The 18,367-nt window shown below is 44.2% G+C and overlaps 1 protein-coding gene across 1 annotated transcript in view; it reads left to right on the top strand.

The window, feature by feature from the left end:
- Positions 1-18,367, top strand: part of ABCC1 (ATP binding cassette subfamily C member 1 (ABCC1 blood group)) — a 126,348-nt gene that overhangs the window by 24,552 nt on the left and 83,429 nt on the right. Inside the window, exons 2-3 of the mRNA XM_087815640.1 lie at positions 9,859-10,035; positions 15,979-16,104. Coding sequence (XP_087671766.1) covers positions 9,859-10,035; positions 15,979-16,104 — 303 coding nt within the window. The remainder of the gene's footprint in view (positions 1-9,858; positions 10,036-15,978; positions 16,105-18,367) is intronic.

Genomic DNA, 18,367 nt, shown 5'->3' with positions numbered 1-18,367 from the left:
TCAAACTGGAAACTTTGGGTGATCTCATTTAACCCTCCTGATAATTCTATAGTAGGTGGGTCCTAGAATTAGTCTCATTTCACAGAGGAAGAAACCGAGGCCTCGTGAGGCCATTGTGTTAGGGTAGTGGGGGCAATTTTGCTTCCAGGGGACATTTGGCAATGTCTGGAGACATTTTTGATTGTCACAACTGGCTGTATATGCTGCTTGCAGATTATGTGACCTCAGTTTCTGTATCTGTAAAATGGATTTAATTATACCACCTGTCTCTCTGAGTTGTTGGGAGGATTAAACTTGATGTGTGGTCCTGGCATCTATTGGGTAAAGGTCAAGGATGCCCTCAACATCCTATAAGGCACAGGACAGCCCCTCAAGACAAAGAATTTTCTGGCTGCAAATGTCAGTGGTGCCGAGGTTGAGAAACCCTGCTTTCTGACACATACTGACCCAGACCTTGAACGTTGTATTCTTAAGCATCATCTTGTATTGCTCACTTTGGGCAGATGGGTAGGAAGTCTTGTAGACTATTTCTAGGTCTGAGTGTGAACATTGCTCCTCCATTCTGCACAGAGGAGCTTGGAATTCCTAAGACCTGAGGACAGTTAGTTGATGTCCTGCCTCAGAGAAACGTTGCCTTGCGAGCTGCCTCAGGCTGAATGGTGAGGCTGTTAACTTTGCAAAGCCCTTAGAGTTCCGACTACCTGGCTGAGAGGTGGTGGGGCCCAGGAGTTAAGAGCTCAGTTGTCAGACTCTGTGGGTTCAAATCCCGGCTCTGCCTCTTCCTGGCTCTGTGAGCCTGAGCAAGCTCTTAGCCTCTCTGGGCCTCAGAGACCTCCCCTGAAAAAGGGGTAGTTATTACAGTCTTGACTTTGTAGTTCTACTGTAAGGTGTAAATGGACTCACGCTTGGAAGACAGCCCTGGATCTGGCCTGGCAAATACTGCTGGTACAGGAGCTCAATAAATGTGTGCTCTCTCTTCGCTCCCGGCTCAGCATTACGAAATTTCTACCCTTACATTCCTGCTGCTGCTATTTATTTATCTAAAGTGTGAACTCGTTTTGTTATTGTTGTTATTATTTTAGGGGGAATACATGCAGAGTCAAAAATTCAAACAGTACAAAGGATAATAAAAAACTAATAGTTGCTTCCTCTTACCAACTTCAGCCCTACCCCCTGGAGATCATCACAGTTAGCTTTTGTTTTTCTTGTCTCCTTCTAAGAAAGTGTCCCTGCCTAGACCAGCATCTGTATACCCTTTAATACTCATTTTAAATGGGAATGGTAGTACATGTACATGATAAAAAAAAAAAAAAGGAACTAGTGTATTTTTTGTGTAAATAGAGGTATCAACACTTGAATTCAGTTTCCTGGCTGTGTACGCAGCTTGCAGGTTAGGGACTGGGCCTCAGTTTTTACATCTGTAAAATGGGTTTAATTATAGTGCCCGTCTCCCAGAGTTGTTTGTGAGGATTAAATGTGATGTAAAACACTCAGCTCAGTCCTGGCACATGCTACTGAGAACCTTAATCCACCCTCACTCTGTTTCTTTCCATCAATGGAAGAAGGTGGCATATGTTTCTTCATTTCCTCCAGGTCTTTGTCCAAGTGTCACCTTGGCCCAGAGGCCCTTTTTGTCCACCTGATATAAGAAGAGCACCCACTCCCGCCATTATTCTCTGCCTCCTTTATTCTTTTTCAGGGCACTTGTTGCCATGAGACATACATATTATGTAATTGTTTATTTATCTGCCTCTTATGATAGAATAAAATTCTGTGAGAGTGGAAACTTACTTACGTTCAGATGGTATTGGCATGCAGTAATGTCCCAATAAATAATTGTCCACTGAGGGCTAGAAATCCAACTGTTGCAAGTTACTGAGACTATTGAATTGGAAAATGAATGTTCAGACCCCAGTGGAACGCCTGGTGCATAGTAGGTTCTTGTTTCTAAATAGTGTCAGAGCAATTCTAGATCCCAGACATTGGTGACACTGAGCAGCAGTTCACATTCATAATCACGTTCTGGCCTGCTGTCCGCCTCTCCTGCTCTCTGCAGCATCCCCTCCTGACCTGGTTGGGTTCTGGGACAGGGCTATTTCCCTTGTCTCCCCGCAGGCCCTGGCCACATGTCCCTCTGGAAGCTGTGTAAGCCAGGCCGGAGCAGCTGGGGTGGGGGCAGCATCGAAGAGGCCCTGGCTGTACAGTGAGCTGAGAGTGCTGGTCAGCATCAGGGTCAGTTGGCATGAGGCCACGTCTCGGGCCTGCCCAAGGCTACTTCTTGTTTTTACCTGGCAGGATTCTGGTGGCTTCTGAATCTGATCCTGCTGAGAAATGTGATGGTGTTCCTGGGATGTCAGAAATTTTAGGGTGGGCCAGAGTCAAACAGGGGATGTGGTGAACAGAATAATGGCCCCTCCAAAGATGTCCATGACCTAATCCCTGGAATCTGTGAATATGTTAGTAACCTGGCAAAGGGAATGAAGACTGCAGATGGAATTAATTTGCTCATTGACTGGCCTTGAGTTGGGAGACTATCCTGGATTATCTGGGTGGGCCCAAGGTCTTCACGAGGGTCCCTATAAGTGGAAGAGGGAGGTAAGAGAGAGACCCAGAGAGATGGCAACATGAGAAGGACTTGGCTGATGCTGTGGCTTTGAAGGTGGAAGAAGGGGCCGTGAGCCCAGGAATGTGGGCGGCTTCTGATAGCTGGAAAAAGCAAAGAAATGGAATCGCCCTTAGAGTCTCCCGAAGGAACACAGCCCTATTCACAACTTGATTTTGGCCCGGTGAGACCCAGTTCAGATTCCTGACCTCTAGAACGGTATGATAAAAAAATTGTGTTGTTTTAAGACACTAAGTTTATGGTAATTTGTAACAGCAGTTCTATAGGTTTGAGGACTCAGATCACCCTCTTGGCTCAGATGTCCCATGGGCAAAAGCACATGCTCCAGAAGGCCCTGTTAAAATTTGTACCATACCCATCACTAGGAGCCAGCAGAGAGGTCCGGGGAACTCAGTATTCAGGCTTTCTAGGTTTGAGCCCCAGCCTCATCATTGTGTGATCTTAGGCAGGTTATTTGATTTCTCTGCTTTCAATTTCCTCATCTACCAGATGGGGATCAAAACAGCCTCCTTTTTAGGTGATCATGAAGATTAAATGTTCTTCACATAAAATGCAAGAAATAGCACCTGGCAAATAGTGCTCACTTAAAGCTAGGTGATATTATTATCAGTAATAATATAAGACTATCATATTTTGACTATAATGCTATAAACTTCACTTACTTTTATTACTGACACAGAATTAAGGTTACTGTTAATAGCTCTTCATTGAGAGTGAATATATGACTCTGAGCTGGACCCTGTGTGTATATAATTTTACTTCCTCTTTAGAATAGCTTTAGGAGATAGGTGTTCTTGCCTTAGTCATAGCTGAGGCTCAGAGTCCCCGAACCTCTATGCTGGCTCCTAGTGATGGGTATGGTACAAATTTTAACAGGGCCTTCTGGAGCATGTGCTTTTGCCCATGGGACATCTGAGCCAAGAGGGTGATTTGAGTCCTCAAACCTATAGAACTGCTGTTACAAATTGTGACTTGTCTAAGGTCACACAATAAATAAAGAAGAATGCTGGACCTGTAAGAAGAGGGGCAAGGGGCCCTGGCTGGTTTGGCTCAGTGGTTAGAGCGTCGGCCTGCGGATTGAAGGGTCCCAGGTTCGATTCCAGCCAAGGGCATGTACCCTGGTTGCAGGCTCAATCCTGGCCCTGCTCGGGGCATGTATGGGAGGCAGCCAATTGATGTGTCTCCCTCACATCGATGTTTTTTTTCTCTCTCTCTCCCTTCCACTCTCTCTAAAAAGCAATGGAAAAAATATCCTCAGTGAGGATTAAAAAATAAGAGAAAGAAAAGGGACAAGGGGACAGACACAGTGGATCAGAACTTTTATTATTAGGATGCTTTGAATTGTGAAAGCACATTCATTTTCAACTTGTGTAAACAAGTGAATTTATTGGGCAAGTCCAATGGGAGGGTGGGCTGCAGGTGAAGCTTGACCCAGCAGCCTACAATGACACTATCCATCTCCATCTTTTATGATGTCAGCTTGATTTTCACAGTGGCCATAGTGGCGCCTCCCTTCATTTCCCCTCCCAGCCCTTGGCACTTCCCTTGTGAATGGCTGAGACACTGTAAACCCCACATCCTCACCCTGAATCTTTAGACAAGAGAGGATGTATCCTTGCTGTGGTTGGCTCAATTGGGCATAAGTGCCCCTCCTTAAACTAATCACCAGCATGTGGGTAAAGGACTCTGCTGACTGGCTGACGCTAATGAGGGCCCACCCCTAAAGCTTTGCCCTGAGTGTGTGGCTGAGAGTAGAGTGTTTGTTTATGAACAAGAGCCAGAGGCTGTTGCCATAGAAGGGAAAATGTGCGTGGTGTGTGGGGACAACAGAGACCCACTGCCTTTGGGAAGATGTCTCACTTCCTGGTGCCTTAGTTTCCTCATCTGTGAGATGGGGGTAACAGCTGTGCCTCTTCTTGTGAGAACTGAGTAGGGTCCTATCTGTGGGAGACTTCGATCAGCGCTCAGAACATATTGGTTGTCATACTGCCCAGAGAGGGAAGGGCGTGAGAGGACACCACACAATAGAAATTCCATAAACTCCCAAAGCTTGTGGGCCAAGCAGCTTTGGACTTGTTCCCCAGGCCCTAAATGTCAGGGCTGAGGGCAGGGGGACATAGAAGGTGACTAAGCTGTGGAGGTGTCCTGTGAAGGGAAGCCTCGGTTAGGGGAGTCTGGGGGTGCACTTTCTCTATTGAGATGCCTTGGGCCAGTTTCCCCGGAGCGCAGGGCCTGGGCCAGCGCTGGTGACTGTTTCCTGGGGCTGCATTTCATTTCCTGCAGGTGGGCTGATGGACAGAATCAGGGGTTCAGCCAGCTTGAGTTCTGAATCTGAAGCTCCCTGGAGTAGGAGGCAGAGCCCCTGAAAGGAAGGCCAGGGGAGCTGCCCTCCCTGGGCCAGGGGTAGAGTGAATGGCAGACCCAGTGAGTCGCCCCTCCTTAAGCCTTATAATGGTCTCCCGCATTTGCTGTTTCCCCCCAGAAACCCCAAACCGAGGGGGCCTCACTGCTTTGTCTCCAGGAGTTTGGACAGAGGAGATATCCGGGTCCCAGCCAGAGAGGGACACGCAGGGGGTCCCCAACGCTCTTATCGTCGCTGCTGTGACAGTTGTGGTCAGGGCCACCGTTGGGCTGGGTAGGAGCAGCGACCGAGGCCCTGTGGGGTCTGGGGGCGGGACGGCCTGCGTTGGCTGCATTCTGCAGCAGTGAAAGTTCATGTGCACAATCCTGTTTCCTCTTTTCATGCCCCCTCTGGCTTCCTCGCTCTGTCTCTGCCCTCTTAGGGACAGCCTTCTGGCTTTGAGCAGGAAGCTGCTCTCTTCAGAGTAAATGCCTGCCTTTGCTAAGCATTTCTCTGACCTCTCCTTCCGGAGTCCCGTGTCCTTAGATGTCCCCAATTCCCTCTTGTTCACTTCTTAACTTCAGCTTTTCTATGGGCAGTGCTGGTGGGAGCAGTGGCGATTATTATTCGTTATTAGCATCTGCTATTTATAGTTAAATGAACTGCCCAGGTTCACATGAGGTCAGGGGCTAAATTTTAATTCACACCCACTTGACCAGAAAGCCAGGGATCAGTGCTACGTTGTACTTGGATGGATTGTTATTTTTTAAAAAGTAAAGTAGGAAAGAATGCCTGAGAGGAAAGGCATGGCTTGGGCCACTTGTTTACTTACTAACCTCTGGGAACCTGCTGGGTAGGAAGATAGTAGTCAGAGGTAAACACAGTATGGTCCTGGCACTGAGGTACTTGCATGGTCTTTGCAGGAGGTATCGACAGACATGTAAGGAAACCATTGCAGAGGTCAGGAGGAAGGGGACTGAGGGGTCTGATGGTTTGGGAAGTGAGGAGGAAGGCTCCTTAAAGGAGGTACCTGAGTTGGGTTTTTAAGGATGAACAGGAGTTTGTTATGATGGAAAGACATTGCAGGGAGAGCATCTAGCAATAGATATGCCAAAGAACCATTCATTTGACTAGCAGCTGGGGAATGCCTTGAAGGTAGGGACCATGGCCTTCCTGAGTCTGAAGTACCTTGAGCAATGCCTGACACATGCTTGGGAAATGCTTATTTGAGTGAATGCTTCAGTTGCCACATTGGGGAACAGGGCAGGAGAAATTGTAGAAGGAACAGATGGAGCTCGAATGTGGAAGGCCTCATGAACCATAGCAAGGATCAGCTCTCAGAGGTAATCAGGAGCCATTGGAGGGTGTTTCCCAGAGGAGAAAGGGCCATCAGATCTGTCCCTTATATATATATATTTAAAAATATATCTATTGATTTCAGAGAGAGGAAAGGAGAGGGAGAGAGAGAGATAGAAACATCAGTGATGAGAGAGTCATTGATCGAGCCCACAACCCAGGCATGTGCCCTGACTGGGAATCGAACCCTGATCGCCTGGATCTTAGGTCGACACTCAATTGCTGAGCCACGCCCGGCCGGGCTGTCTCATATATTAACACATGTATTAAAGTCTATGAATTGTCCTCTCAGAGGGAGAACCTGAGTGCTTTTATTTATTTATTTTTTTAAATTTGTTTTTCAGGTTCACTGCTAAAAAGTGACTTTACAAATATGCTTGTTCATGTGTAATGTGAGGCACTTACCAGTTATTTATTCACGGCTGCATTGTTTGTAAAAGCAACCCAATGCCTAGTCAGCAGGAGACAAATTAAGTCAAGTCAGGTCTATCATACAATAAAATATGAAGCAGCCAGCACAGAGGAGGAGGAAACTGTTCATGTGCAGGGCAGGATAATCTTTAAGACCTATTATTAAGAGAAAAAAAGCAAGATACAGAACAGTATATGGAGTATGCTTCTTTCCATTTGCTAACAAAAAATATATATTTATTTTTGTTATGTATGCATAAGGTATTTTCTGCAAGGATACATAAGAAACCAATAATGGTTGCCTCTGGAGAGAGGAATTGAGGGATTAGGGACCAGGATGGGAAGATGGCTTGTCACTTGTATCCTTTGTTAAAAATAAAATAAAAGTAAGCTATCAAGAATAAAGTGGATCTATGTTACTGGTAAACATCAGTTTCTGATATTAGCTAAGTAAAAAAAATAAGGTAAAGAACGGGTTTGTATTATGGTACCTTTTGGAGAGACAAAATAGATACACTGTATTTGGAAGATAATCTAGAATGCACATGATTTTAGCAACGGTAGTTTTGCCTGTGGGGTGGGATGGGGGGCTGTGAGTTCAGGGAAGAATTATTTTTCACAGTATACCATTTTGTGTAGTTTGAGCAAATTTGGCACATAAATGTATTAACTATTAGAAATAAATACGAAGAGAGAGAGATATGGATGGGGGTGTGGGTGGGTGGATGGATAGATGGTTGAATGCATCAGTAGAGAGGGTGGCTGAGCAGATAAGACAGGTAGATGCATGGATAACTTGGTGCATGGATGGGTTGGTGGGTGGATGGATGGATGGATGGATGGACTAGTGGATGGATGGTTGGATGAATAATAGATGGATAGATAGAAGGATGAATGGGTTTACGAATGGGTGGGTAGATATATCTATAAATGCATGTGTGGATATATGGGTAGATAAGATAACTTTAGCTATAGTAGGGAGGACCTAGTGGGGGCAAGGAGGGGCTGGGAACAGGTAAAGTTTAGGAAGCTAGTTGTAATAGTCCAGTCAAGGAATAATTGGGGCAGGGATTAGCTACTGAAATGTCTCGCACATGAACCGAGCTTCTTGTATAGGTAACTGTATATGTTAAGCCCCAGCATTGTTTTCTTATTAGAAGGGCAAATTCCTTTGGAATGAACTTTTACCAGCAATTGCTCAGAAACTGTTCTGTGTATAATAACCACCAACAGTTGGATCCCTTTTTTCATCATCGCCTTAAGAATTCCAAGTTGTGTGAAACCAGTTAAAATAATCAGTCTTTGATTTAGGTCACTTGTATGATCAGACTTCAGATGCCCAAGTTCATAGAGGCATGACCTTTGTCCTAAGGGTTTCTTTGTGTTTAGTAGTTTCCTAGGTAAATACCTTTGTGTGTGTTAATCATTTAAAGTTTACATTTCATTGACTTCTTGTTATTGGTTCTGGAAAAATAACCATTTATATCATAGAATTGTTTATCAGTTATACCTCTGAAGAACCTGTTTAGGTACTTGTTTAATACCTAGATCTCTTTTTTTTTAAAGTCAGATTCTTTATTTTTTAATCATCGTTACCATTTTTAAGTGTATGCTTCAGTTGTGTTAAGTATACTCACATTGTTGTGTATAACTAGGTCTTTTTTGAAATGCTTGGAACATAATGTTTTGATCATATTGTCATATGATTTATGTGAAATGATCTACTTGCTTCCATCACTTTCTCTTAACATTAGTTGATGTGCCTTTAAAGCTTGTACAGGGCTGTGATATTCCAGGTTCCTTAAGTCCTCTGTGGTCTCATTTATCTCACCATGGGAAGGCTTGGAATCAGATATCTGGAGAGAGCATCTTCCAGTGGTGGACAGAGGGACTGTGGCCAACTGGAACACATGGACCTTTTCCCAAGACTGGCTACTCCCCAGGTCTTGCTGATGGTTGTGAAGCAGGAATATTGGGCTCAGTGCTGTCAGTTTTTCTGATTTTTTTAAGAGAAGCCAGAAATCCAAAATTTTATATGAAACTTCCTGATTTGAAATGTTGGCAGCTAATCTAAAATTTTTTTTTAAAAGCATGCTTAAAACAATAATAACAGTAAACCTTCTGTGGGCCAAATTGGCCGGAGGGCCATATCTGATGTAATCAAAGTAGAAATAGGAAATTGAGACCCCAAGATAGGGTAATAAGTTTTTCCAATGTTGTGTAACTGGTCAGTGGTCAGATCAGGACTTGAATTAAATTCTTCATTACTGAAGTCTAACAGCAGGTTGAAGTTTATTCTTGGACAGATATACTTGATCTATATATGTATTTATCTATTTATTTGTGATGTTTCTTTAACAAAATGCAGGTGGTTTCTTACAAAATAAAAGTATTTACACCAAATTTGTTATCAAGGGTGGATAGCATAGTTGTTAAATGAAGGGACTCCAGAACCAAATTGCCTTAGTTTGAATTCCACTCCAGATCTTACCAGCTATGTGATACTGGACAAGTAATTGAACCTCTCTGTGCCTCAGTTTTCCTATCCGAGAAAGGAGGGATAAAGTACTTATAGAATTATAGGGGACAATACATATAGAGTACTTACAATAGGGCCTAGCACATGGAACTGTAATTTTGGCATTATTCATGATGATGATGATGATGATGATGGTGTTGATGGTGCTGATGAAAGTGATTGTGATAGTAATGATGGTGGTGATGAAGATGATGATGATGGTGATGAAGAGATTAGAAAGTCCGAAATTCACAAGATAATAAAGTAGGAATGATTTGTATGACTAAAGGACTCTTCAGTTTACAGGAAAATACCCACAAGGATCCTTTAAATGGGCATCTCCATCTTATGTACAACAATGGAATTTGTCACAGTTCCCAGGAACCTGTTTGTAATGTGCCGTGAGGCATATCTTTATTCCTGATTCCTTGTTTCATAGTCTTTCTGGCTATTGAACTCTCCAGTTTGCATATTCTGCCTGAGAGGGCCTCAGGTGCAGGGGTCTTGTCTGTTTTCTTGAACCCCATGGCAGCTATTTTAACTCCACTGGGGGCCCCTGTCCCTCTTTGGCACATCCCATTGACCCTGTGCCTGTGTTTGTTTCCGCAGGAGTGGAATGTCACATGGTACACCAGCAATCCTGACTTCACCAAGTGCTTTCAGAACACCATCCTCGTGTGGGTGCCTTGCTTTTACCTCTGGGTCATCTTTCCCTTCTACTACTTCTATCTCTCCCACCATGATCGGGGCTACATTCAGATGACACATCTCAACAAAGCCAAAACTGTAAGTCATGGGGAGGGGGTGATCCTGGGTGGGGAGTGGAGGCTAGTGAAAACTGACATGTTTCTTCTACTTCATTGGCCCAGAATTCCATTTTCTAGGAGCCTGAACAATGATGTGGTAGATAAGGCTGGGGACCTGCATTCAGACATGGGTTCGCGTATCGTCTCTGTACCTTACTGGTTGTAGGACCTTTAGCACATTTCTTAATCTCCCTGAGCTTTAGTTTCCCATCTGTACAATGGGAATGATAGAATCTATCTCAAATGATTGTCAGAGATAATCAGGAGTTCTTCTTAGATCAAGGATATCCTTTTACTTAAAAAAAAGTTTTTGGTTTCTGACCAAGGTGGCAGAGTAGGTACAAGATAGCAGAGTAGGTACAAGATGGTGGAGTAGGTAAATGCAGTATTGCTAACCTCCCACAACCACATCAAAATTACAACTAAACTACAGAATAACCATCATTCAGAACCACCTGAAGCCTAGCTGAATGGAAGTCCTATAAGTAAGGATATACAGAAGAAGCCATGTTCAGACTGGTAGGAGGGGTGGAGACACAGAATGTTCTGGTCCCACACCCACATGTGGCAGTCAAAAATCAGGAGGGATATCTTGGCTGCAGAGGTTCCCCCTAAGGAATGAGGGGCCCCAGCCCCACACCAGGCCCTCCAGCCCAGGGTTCCAGTGACAGGAAGAGAAGTCCCCATAACTTCCGGCTGTAAAAACCAATGGACATTGTGGCTGAGTGAGACAGAGGCCTCCTGAAGTCCCAGGTGTTCCTCTCAAAGGTCCCATGCACAGACTTACTCACTCTCACTCTGAGCTCTAGTGCTGGGGCAGCAACTCAAAAGGTGCCAGCAACGTGTAGTAGGGAACTGAATTTTCTGTCTTTAGGACGAGGGCTAGAGGGGCAGCATTCTCCCAGACAGAAGTACTGGCAGAGGACATTGTTCCTTTGCTGAGCCCTCCCTTGCACTGAGCCGGCAGGTGGGCACCATATCTGAGTCTCTAGCACCCTGGCTAACACTGTTCGCCCCGTCCTGGTGATTCCCTGAGACCCTGCCCCACTCAACTTGCAGGCCCACCCAAGTTGCTTCCAGTACCTTTTTAATACAAATGGCCTATCTTGGCTCATGCTGCAAATTTTGCTAAATTCCCTCAAAGGTTCACAAACCCCAAACAAGCAGTATTTGGCCTTGTGGTACCTCTTGCTAAGTGGCCCCAGGCCTGGCACTAATGGCAGTTGGACTCAGTTTGCAGCTTGGCCTCTCCCTGGCACCTCCAAATCCAGCACAAGTAGCAGTCATCTGCTGATTCCTTTGTAGCTCGTGCTGGGTAGCTCTGAATAGGGCACAGGTGGCGTCTGACCTTTGAGCCCCTCCTGGGAGTTCCCAGAGCCAGAGTATACAGAGGCCAGCTTCAGACCATGCCAGAGCACTACCCAACCACCTCGATGAGTTACACACTCAAGGGGTTGACTCGGGCACCAGAGCCCCGCTAAAGCAAGTTCTGCTCTGTGGGGTTGGCCCTTGCACAGCAGCAGCTCCTCTGCTGTAGTCATGGCTGCTTCTTGCAGCTGATTGGCCTGGCGGTCAGTCCCTTCTGTTGATATGCCTACAGCAATCAAGGCTCAACTATAACAGGAGGGTGCACACAGCCCACAGGGGGGTGCACCTGGAATATCTGGCTCGGGTGCCCAGGGTGGCAGTGCCTCTGGGCCCTACAGGACACCTACTACATAATGCCACTCTTCCAAGGCTGGGAGACATAATAACTCTACCTAATGCATAGAAACAAACACAGGAGGCAGCCAAAATGGGGAGACAAAGAAACATGTCCCAACTGAAACAACAGGAGAAATCTTAAGAAAAAAGAACTAAAGGAAATGGAGGCAAACAATCTGCTAGATACAGAGTTATAAGGATGCTCAAGGAACTTAATGAGAACCTCAACAGCATTAAAAAGGACATAGAAACCATGAAAAAGAGCCAGTCAGAAATGAAGAATACAGTAACTGAAAAGAATACACTAGAAGGAGTCAACAGCAGATTAGATGAAGCAGAGGATCAAACCAGTCATTTATAAGAGAAGGTAGCAGAAAACATCCAATCAGAACAGCAAACAGAAAAAAGAATTCTAAAAAAAATGAGGATAGTTTAAGGACCTCTGGGACAACGTCTTGCTGGAGATGAAGACAGAGAGCAAGGGATCGAGAACCTATTTGAATAAAAATGACTGAAAACTCTTCCCTAAACCTGGTGAAGGAAAAGGGCATACAAGTCCAGGAAGTGAAGAGAGTCCCCCAAAGAGGTCACACACCAAGACACATCATAATTAAAATGGTAAAGGTTAAGGACAAAGAATCTTAAAAGTAGTAAGAGAAAAGCAGTTAGTTACCTACAAGGGAGCTTCCATAAGACTGTTAGCTACTTTCTCAACAGAGACTTGGCAAGCCAGAGGATTGGCACAAAATATTTGAAGTGATGAAAAGCAAGGACCTAAAACCAAGATTATTCTACCTAGCAAAGCTATCATTTAGAATAAAAGGACAGATAAAAGCTCTCAGACAAAAAGCTAATGGAGTTCATCACCACCAAACCAGTATTACAAGAAATGTTAAAGGATCTTCTTTAAGAAGAAGGGGGGGAGGGAGGAATATATATATATGAATAATAAAATGGCAATAAATACATATCTATCAATAATTATTTTAAATGCAAATAGATTAAATGCTTCAATCAAAAGCATTTTGGAGGCTGAATGGATTACAAAGCAAGACCCTTACATATACTGTCTACAAGAGACTCCAAATCAAAAGTAAAGGATGGGAAAAGGCATTTCATGAAAATAGAAATGAAAAAAACAAAAAAACCTGAAGTAGCAATACTTGTACCAGACAAAATAGAATTTAAAACAAAGGCTATAACAAGAGACGAAGAAGAGCCCCAGCAATTTCACTTTTGGGTAGTTATCCAAAGAAACCCAAAACACTAAATCAAAAAGACATTTACGTTCATATGTTCATTGCAGCATTATTTATGATAGCCAAGATATGGGAGCAATCTAAATGTCCATCAGTAGACAAATGGATAAAGAAGAGTGGTACATATGTACAATGGAATATGACCCAGCCATAAAAGAGAATGAGATCTTGCCATCTGCAACAGTATGGACCGACCTAGAGGGTACTGTGCTGAGTGAAATAAGTCAGAGAAAGACTTATTTGTGGGATCTAAACAACAGACAAAAGCAGAATAGAAACAGACTCATAGATACAGAGAACATTTTGATCTTTCCCAGATGGGAGGGGTGTTGGGGGTTGGGTAAATAAGGTGAAGGGATTTAGAAGTACAAATTGGTAGTTACAGAGTAGTTAATGGGATGTAAAATACAGCACAGGGAATATAGCCAATATTATTGTAATAACTATGTATGGTGTCAGATGGGTACTAGATTTACTGGGGTGATTACTTCGTAAGTGATAGAAATGTCTAATCACTGGGTTGTGCACTTGAAACTAATATAATATTGTATATCCACTGTGGTTTTAAAAAATAAAGTAAGGCAAAAAAGAAAAGTTTTTATCCTGAAATAATTTCAAACTACAGAAAAGTTGCAAGAATGATACCAAGAACTCCTCCTAACACCGTCTACCCATTTCTCACAGTCACCGAGTTTTAACATTTTGTCATGCTTGTTTTATCATTTGCTTTTGCTCTCACCATATACACACATTCTTTGTTTTTCTGAATCATTTGAGAATAGGTAGCAGCCACCGTGCCCCTTTACCCCTTAATTCTTCAGTGTATCTTTTCTTGAAGCATGTATATTATCTTTTGTAACCAGAGTATAATGATTAAATTCAGGAAATTTAACATGGCCACTTTTTTTTTTTTTTTTTAAATCTGCCTATATTTCAGTTTTGCTACTTGTTCTAATACTGTTCTTTTGAGCATTTTTCTCCCCACTTCAGAATCCAGTCCAGGGTCATGTGTTGCATTGAATCGTGTTGTCTCTAGTTTTCTTTAATCTGGAAGATCTCATCTCCTTTCTCAGTGTTTTATGACATTGACATAGTTGAAGAATGTGGGCCATTTGTTTTAGAGTGAGCCCTCAACTCGGGCTTGTATAATGTTTCCTCATGATTATGTTCAGGTGATGCCTGTCTAGCTGGAAAACTACTAGAGGGACATAATGTCCTCAGACTGTTACACCTGGGGCTCCGTGGTAACCAGCTTCGTGATAGGGTTAATTTTGATCATTTGGTCCAAATGGCGTTTAGTTTCCCCATTCCACAGCTACTATTTGTCCTCTTATAAGAATAAGCGTTCTGAGAGGAAGACACATTAGAGCATTTATATATCATGTTTCTCATTCCACTTTTTCCCGCCGACTTAGCATGTATCTCAGTAATCTTTGAAAGACCTATGCATGAACATATTATTCTCACATGTCTGAATTTTAAAAAATATATATTTTTATTGATTTTTGTTTTAGAGAGAGAGGAAGGGAGAGGGAGAGAGAGAAACATTGATGTAAGAGAGAAACATCAGTCGGCTACCTGCCGCACACATCCAGACCAGGGATCAAACTCACAACCTGGGTATGTGTTCTGACCGGCAATTGAACCCACAGCCTTTCAGTGCATGGGACTACGATCAACCAGTTGAGCCATACCCATCTGAATTTGATACATAAGATTCTTAATTCATTTCACAGATTCTGAAATCAGCTTGTTCAAAAGGTAAATTCTGAAGCCATGGTTGATGTAGCAAATAAATATATCAAAACAAGCAAAAACTTCATCCAAATTTTGACATTTTAAGAAGACATTTTTGGAATAGGCAGCTTGTTAAGTGTGCTTGAACATAGCCTGTATGGAATGAATCCCATTCATTATGGAGTTAGTTTCTGCTAAACACTTACTGACACTAGAGAAGACTCGGGCATCTGAGGATTTATGAGTTTTCAAGTGTTCCCAATCTATGCGTAAAAAATGAAACACGACAGACAATTCTGAGGCACTAATTTGAACCTCAAGTAGAAGGGCTAGTATGTAGGGCAAATTACCTAGGAGTCAGAAAGGCTGGCACCTGTGACATAGAGTGGCATGCAATAAAATTCTCAGGAGGTCATTTAAATTTTATAATTATACCTCTCAGTAATATTTTACAGCCACATTTCCCAAAACTTATTTCCATAAACCCTCGGTAAACAGGAAAACTTGGATGATTTTACTGATGCTGTCCCTTTGCCTATATTGCCGTTCAAATCTGTCTCGTTCATACTACAGTTCAAGCCTATCTCAAAATGCTGTCTATTTCCCTAACATGAACTAGATCTAATGTCTTCTTCTTTGACCTCTGGGAGCACTTTGTACTTCTGGGGAAAAATACCTGCCTTTAAAATGTGAATCAGATCTTGTTCTGGCCTTGTTCGAAAACCTTCTGGTTACTACTCACCACAGGGAGTAAAATCCAGAGGTTCTCACAGTAGCCCAGCTTGATCTGGCTCCAGGATCTTCTTCAGCCATTTCCTACTATGCCCATTGCTCTTTCCATAGTAGCCATAAACCCATCGAGCATGTTCCTACCCCAGTGCCTTTGCACTGGCTGTTCCCTCTGCCTAATTCTTTCCTTTAATTATTCACTTTTGGCTCTTTACTCAGATGTCATCTGATCAGAGAGGCCTCCCCTTACCTGTTTTATTTTTTCTCATGTCATTTATTACTTTCTGGCATTATAGTATGTATTTTTCGGTTTGTTTCTTGCCTGTTTCCTTTCCGGTAGCTTCTCACCCTGCTTAGAACTTGTGTATGTTCCAGACGATATGTGCTGTGTTCAAGGACCACAGCTGGTAATGTAGAGGTTGGCGGTTCCCCTGAGGCTGAGCTGGGGAAGTTCCAGCGCTATCCTTTGTAAGACGTGTGTTCTTCTTTTTCAGGCCTTGGGGTTTTTGCTGTGGATTGTCTGCTGGGCAGACCTCTTCTACTCTTTCTGGGAAAGAAGTTGGGGCAAGTTTCCAGCCCCGATATTTCTAGTCAGCCCGACCTTCTTGGGCATCACCATGGTAAGTAGGAGCTGGCTATCTGCCAGGCACTGTGGAACCAAAAGCAGTGGCTGGCATTTAGAGATGAGATCTCACTGTAAAACTCCAGAAATCTTGCTTCTCTAGGAAAACTCAAAGGTCTTGTAACACTGGACTCATAGTCTTCTAGGGCAGCAATCAGCTGGAGCTGAGAGGTGACTGCAGCCTTTAAATGGGGCATGCAGGGTCTAGTTTGTCACAGTCCCCACTGTGCCTTTTGCCCTCCCTGCCCCTGAGGCTGAGTACAGGTGCTATCCTGCATTGCACTTGATATTTTCTGTTCTTGTTCTGACTAGCTTAGTCACTTAGAGTCATTGCCTGGGACCTAATGGCCTCTTGAGTTTTTAAGCTCTGGCCCAAGGAGTGGAATGCAAAACTGAATGAGAAACTACCCTGCCCCATGGGGGTCCCTCATTTAGTGGGAGATCCAGACAGGGGAACTGCTTTATCACTGCTTTTTTATATCTAATTTTCAGAACAACCCTGTGAGATAGGTACCACTTTGTCTCCATTTGAAGGTGAGGAGATTAAGGCACAGAGAGGTTATGTGCCCTGCTAAAGGTCAGTTAATACCTGGTCAAACGAGGGGTGATCGTTCCGAGGCCATGCCTTTAGCTCTTGCATTCCACAGTGACTCGCTCTGAATGAAGGGCCATTCCTACAAGGTATCATGGTCCTTGGGTCGTCTAAGAAGCCTGGAAGGTCCGCGGCAAGCATGGCCCTTGAGTGTTGTAGAATGAGGAGGGAGCAAGTTTGGGGCAGGATATTTTGAGCAGGGAGAACAGCATGTCCAAGGGAGGGTTGGAGGCCAAAAGGGGATACCTTGGGGGGACGACGAGCCTTTCCTGAAGCAAGAAGGCGGAATGGGGGTTCAGGGCATAGATGGTGAATGTGACAGAAGGTGGGTCAAAAAAGGCAAGTTGGAGGCAAATTGTGAAGGGTCATGAATCTTTATAGCACAGGTGACCCGTGTGTGCCCTGTGCCAGGCACTGTCCTAATCCCTTTGCATAGTAATTCATTTAAGTATGTTCACTCATTAGCCCTATTTTGTGGATAAGCAAGTTGAGGCACAGGAAAGAGTTGCAACTGGCCCAAGGTCACAGCCCATAAGCAGCAGAGCCGACTTCACACGCAGGCTCTCTGGCTCCTGTGTCTGTCCCACTGTGTTTGTGGGGCTCTTTGCTAATACCTGGCTCTTGTGCAGGGCTCAGCTGTCCTCTGTGTCCTCAGAACCTGGCACTGCACGTGACATGCAATAAGCACTCCCTAAATGTATTGAGGGAATGGGAGATAAAGGACTTTGCTTTGCTGGCCTGGAGGTCTTAGGCTTACATTTTGGCATGGGAGTGTCAAGGTGGACTAGTTTGGGCTGGAGTAGCTCATATTCCCTTAACTTTCCCCGTTCCCGGCCTTTTAATTCTTCATTCATGCCTTTGTCTGTGGTGCTGGGGACACAGGTGTGATGGGCTGAGGTTCACCAGGCTTTATACCTCCTGGGGCTCTGAGCTGGGCTGGCCAAGAGGTGAGCTGGCCTGTGAGATCCTCAGTCTTTCTCCTCAGGGCTCCATGATAGAGTGAAGGACCAGCCGTGCTGTCCCTGTTGCAGGAACATTCTCCCACACACCTGGGGACCGGAATATGCAGGCACTGGGAATATGGGACATGAGGCAGTCAGCAAATATTTTTTATTCCTAATGTGTGCCAGGAGTTGAAGATAAACCTGACACAGTTCCTATCCTCATAGAGTGTACAGTCCAGCTGAGCAAACAGACATTCAACAGATGATTCCCAAAAAAGGCACAAAATATTTACTTGTGTGCAGATTGCCGTGAGAGTGAGGTTCAGTGAACTTGGTTTGGTCTGGAGGGTAGGGAGGAAGGGATGACAGAGCTGAGGCCTGAAGGATCAGCAGGACGTTAAAAAGTTGAAGCGGCTGTGGGCAGAGGACCACCACTGGTGAGAATAGCGCTTGCAGAAGTCCTTGGGTCGGAGGGGGAAATTGAGAGTTGGTCTATGTGGCTGGGGCGGAGAGGCTGAGGAAGAGGAAGGGAGCTGAGATGGCAGAGGCCTGACCCTGTGGGACCTTGTTTCAGGATAAGTCGGTTTGGTTTTATGTCTCACTCCCAATGCTGGGTTCTAAAACGTTTGTGCCATGGACCCCTTTCTCCTTGGCCAGTCTGCTCTCCCCAGAATAATGTTCTTAAAATAAAATACATAGGATTACCAAGGAGACCAATCACAGGT

Source organism: Miniopterus natalensis, chromosome 3, assembly GCF_054644295.1.
Source record: "Miniopterus natalensis isolate mMinNat1 chromosome 3, mMinNat1.hap1, whole genome shotgun sequence".
Taxonomy (NCBI): domain Eukaryota; kingdom Metazoa; phylum Chordata; class Mammalia; order Chiroptera; family Miniopteridae; genus Miniopterus; species Miniopterus natalensis.
This window is presented reverse-complemented; position numbering and strand designations above follow the sequence as displayed.